General features: G+C 58.1%; 1 protein-coding gene across 1 annotated transcript in view; it reads right to left on the bottom strand.

The window, feature by feature from the left end:
• PHETA1 (PH domain containing endocytic trafficking adaptor 1) overlaps positions 1-2713 on the bottom strand; it is a 3338-nt gene extending 625 nt beyond the window's left edge. Inside the window, exons 1-2 of the mRNA XM_044921216.1 lie at positions 2688-2713; positions 138-628 (exon numbers count right to left, since the gene is read on the bottom strand). Of these exons, the coding sequence (XP_044777151.1) occupies positions 138-611 (474 nt within the window). The 5' untranslated portion in view covers positions 612-628; positions 2688-2713. The remainder of the gene's footprint in view (positions 1-137; positions 629-2687) is intronic.
• Between the last annotated feature and the right edge of the window lie 604 nt (positions 2714-3317).

The raw sequence follows: 3317 nt of genomic DNA, 5'->3' as shown, positions 1-3317 counted from the left end.
AAAAAAAAAAAAAAAAAAAAAAAAAAAAAAAAAAAAAAAAAACTTCGAGGAGCCGGCCAGCCGCGAGCCCGTGGGCGTCATCATCCTCTGAGGATGAGGGCGGGGGCGGCGGGGGCGGCGGCGGCGGCGGGGGGCGGCTCGGCGCTCCACACGGCGCAGCCGTTCTCCTTGGGCGGGAGCGCGCGGGGCCGGCGCGGCGGCGGCGGGCAGTCCCCGGCCCGCATGGCGGCCAGCTGCTGCTCCAGCTCGCGCACCACGAGCCGCAGGTAGTCGAAGCTGGCCCGCGACAGGGCCTTCACCCAGCCCTCCATGGCGGCCTGGCTCTCGGCGGCCAGCACGTAGGTGCGCGCCCGGGCCCCCGCGAAGCGCACGGCGAAGGCGAACTCCTCGGCGGCCTCCACCAGCTCCACGGTGCAGCCCTCCAGGATGATGACGCCCACGGGCTCGCGGCTGGCCGGCTCCTCGAAGTAGAAGAGCATGTTGCCGCGCAGCACGAACCAGCGGCGGTGGTAGGCCGCGTGCCGGCCGCCCTTCTTGTACAGGAAGCCCGCGTTGTCCACCGGGGCATCGCACGTGGCGTAGAAGGCCAGGCTGCGCTCGTTCAGCTTCATGGCGGCCGCGCCGGGGCCTGTCCCCCCCCCCAGGACAGCGAGCCGTGACTCCCATGGCCACCGCCACCGGGTTCCACCCCCCCGCCACCACCACCCTCACCGCCGCGCCTCGCCGTGACCTCGCGACCACCCTCGGCCACCGGCGGCCCTCAACGCCCCTCGCACAGGTGAGGAAACTGAGGCTCCTGGAGCAGAAGCGGCCTGGCCACGCTCACGCAGCTCCTCAGCAGAGCCGGGGCCCAAACTCAGGGCTCACTGGCCCCAGAAGCCTCCGCAAGGTAAGGTGGAGGATGACTACTGCAGGCCAAGCATTTTACACGTACTAACTCATTTCATCTCGCAGCAAACCCCGGTGGGCAGGGCCTCGCACCACCCCTATTTGACAGGTGGGGTAACAAGGGACAGAAAGGCTAGTCACGGGCGCCTGGGTGGCTCAGTTGGTTAAGTGACTGCCTTCGGCTCAGGTCATGATCCTGGAGTCCCGGGATCGAGTCCCGCATCGGGCTCCCTGCTCGGCAGGGAGCCTGCTTCTGCCTCTGACCCTCCCCCCTCTCATGTGCTCTCTCTCTCTCATTCTCTCTGTCTCAAATAAATAAATAAAATCTTTAAAAAAAAAGAAAGGCTAGTCACTCTCAGGCAGTCACAAAGCAAGATGGGCAGAACTGAAATTCAAACCCAGGCCTCATTTCAGGGGTGGATGTTTTCATCATCCCCAGAAACCAGACCGGCTGTCGCTTTGTGGTCCCTTCCAGGTCCCAGCTCTGCTTTTATAACTCAGCTTTGATTTGCCCATCATGAAACGGGGACATGAACAGAACTTATCGGCAGGGCCTTCATTCATCAAACATTTGTTAAACACCCACATGTGCTGTTCTGGGCACTGGGAGTACAACCATAAACAAGACAGAGAGGGTCTCTGCCCTTGGGGTACTGCTATGCTAGTGGCAGGGGAAAGGGGCAGACAATTAAACAGGTAAAATACATCTCCCAGGTGGTCTTCAGTGCTGTAGAAAATATAATACAGGGAAGGGGCCGGGGTGTTAGGGACAAAAGGAATGTTTGACTTTAATGGGAGTCAGGAAAGGCTGTACTGAGAAGGTAACATCTGAGCAGAGACCTGAAGGAGGTGAGGGAGGGAGTCCCAGGGACATACCAAGCAGAGGGAAGAGCAAGTGCAAAGGCCCTGAGGTAGGAACCCACTGCTGCGCTTGAGGAACAGCCAGGAGGCTGGTGAGGCCAGAGCAGAGGGGCAAGGGGAGAGGCAGAAAAGACTATTATGAAGTGACCCAGATTAAAGGCCCAGGGCTTTTTTATAGAAAGGGAATGGGGAGAGCACCAGGTACCCACTTAAAGCGGAAGACTCTAACTCTATACACTTGGCCCAGTGATATTTATCCACCTTCCCCCAAGGAGTACATGATGGGGGCAACACTGGCCAGATGGGACTAATTGGGAGGTGGAACCTGGACCCCCAACATAGCCGTACCCTCCCTTGGGAGTTTTTCATGGCCACTTTGTTTGGGCTTCACAGCCCCACTCTGCATAGGATAGTAGCTGTATTTTTCAAGAGGCAAAGCATGTAAAGTCCCTGGATTGCAGAAGGTACTCAATTAATGTTCATTCCCCAGCTTGGGTGCTGCCTTACTCAAGGCCTGGAGGAATGAGGTATGGCTGGTGACTCTCCTGGGAGCATCTGCCAAGCCAGGCAACCTGACCCAGAGCAGAGAGGAACGATTGCTCCCAACTGAATCCACCTCATCTAACTTGCCTGAGCAGTCAAGGCAGGCTTCCTGGAAGAGGCAACATGAGCTATGATTTAGTAGCTGAGATCAGCCTGTCTTGACCTAGCAGTGGCGCCAAGGTCAGAGAGAGGCCCTGAGGGCTCAGGGTGTTTAATCCCTGCTCTGCCTACCTGAGCTGAGTGACTTCAGACACGTGGCCCTGCTCTGAGCCTCAGTTTCCCTCTCTGCAAAACAGGACTCATGCATTCTCCCTCACACCCCAACAACTCCATGTGGACCCTGGCTCCATTTCCCACAGGAACCACCCACCCTACTTGCCCCATCACCCTCCTACCTTGCAGGCCACTGCTTGCCTCCCTGCCCTCTGCCCAGTCTGGTATCGGCTTGCTCTTCTCTGGGTTCAAACGTCAGCTCTGTAGTGTCCAGGCTGTGTGACCCTGGACAAGCTTTAAGCTTCTCTGGGCCTCTGTTTCCACATCTGTAAAATGGGATCATGACAGCACCTACGTCAGGGTGCTGTGATATGACACAGTGACTCTGTAGAAGGTGCTGAGCATGGTGCTGGACGCACACTACACACGCAGCAGTGGCACTGTTGATACTCCTCTCAGCCTGGCCAAATGCTCCCCTCAGCACTCTCTGTCACAGCAAACGGCTTTGCCTTCCCCCCCCCCCCCCCCCCCCGCCCCCATCAAGCCCAGTTGATCCCCCCCCATCCCAACCTCTTCCAAATCAGTGGCCTAATATCTCTGACCTCTACCACCTCCCCGTCCTTGATCCATATCATCACTCACCTCAACAGCTGCAGTAGCCTCCTCACTGTCTCCCTGCCTCCACCCTTGCCCCTTCCCTGCCCCTGTTCTTCAGGGTAAGAGCCAAACTCCCTCCTCGGCCCCTCCCCTGACCCCGCTACAATCCATTCCCCACAGAGGGATCCTGTTAAGATAAGTCCAACCACACACCT

This window comes from Neomonachus schauinslandi, chromosome 14 (assembly GCF_002201575.2).
Source record: "Neomonachus schauinslandi chromosome 14, ASM220157v2, whole genome shotgun sequence".
Lineage (NCBI taxonomy): Eukaryota > Metazoa > Chordata > Mammalia > Carnivora > Phocidae > Neomonachus > Neomonachus schauinslandi.
This window is presented reverse-complemented; position numbering and strand designations above follow the sequence as displayed.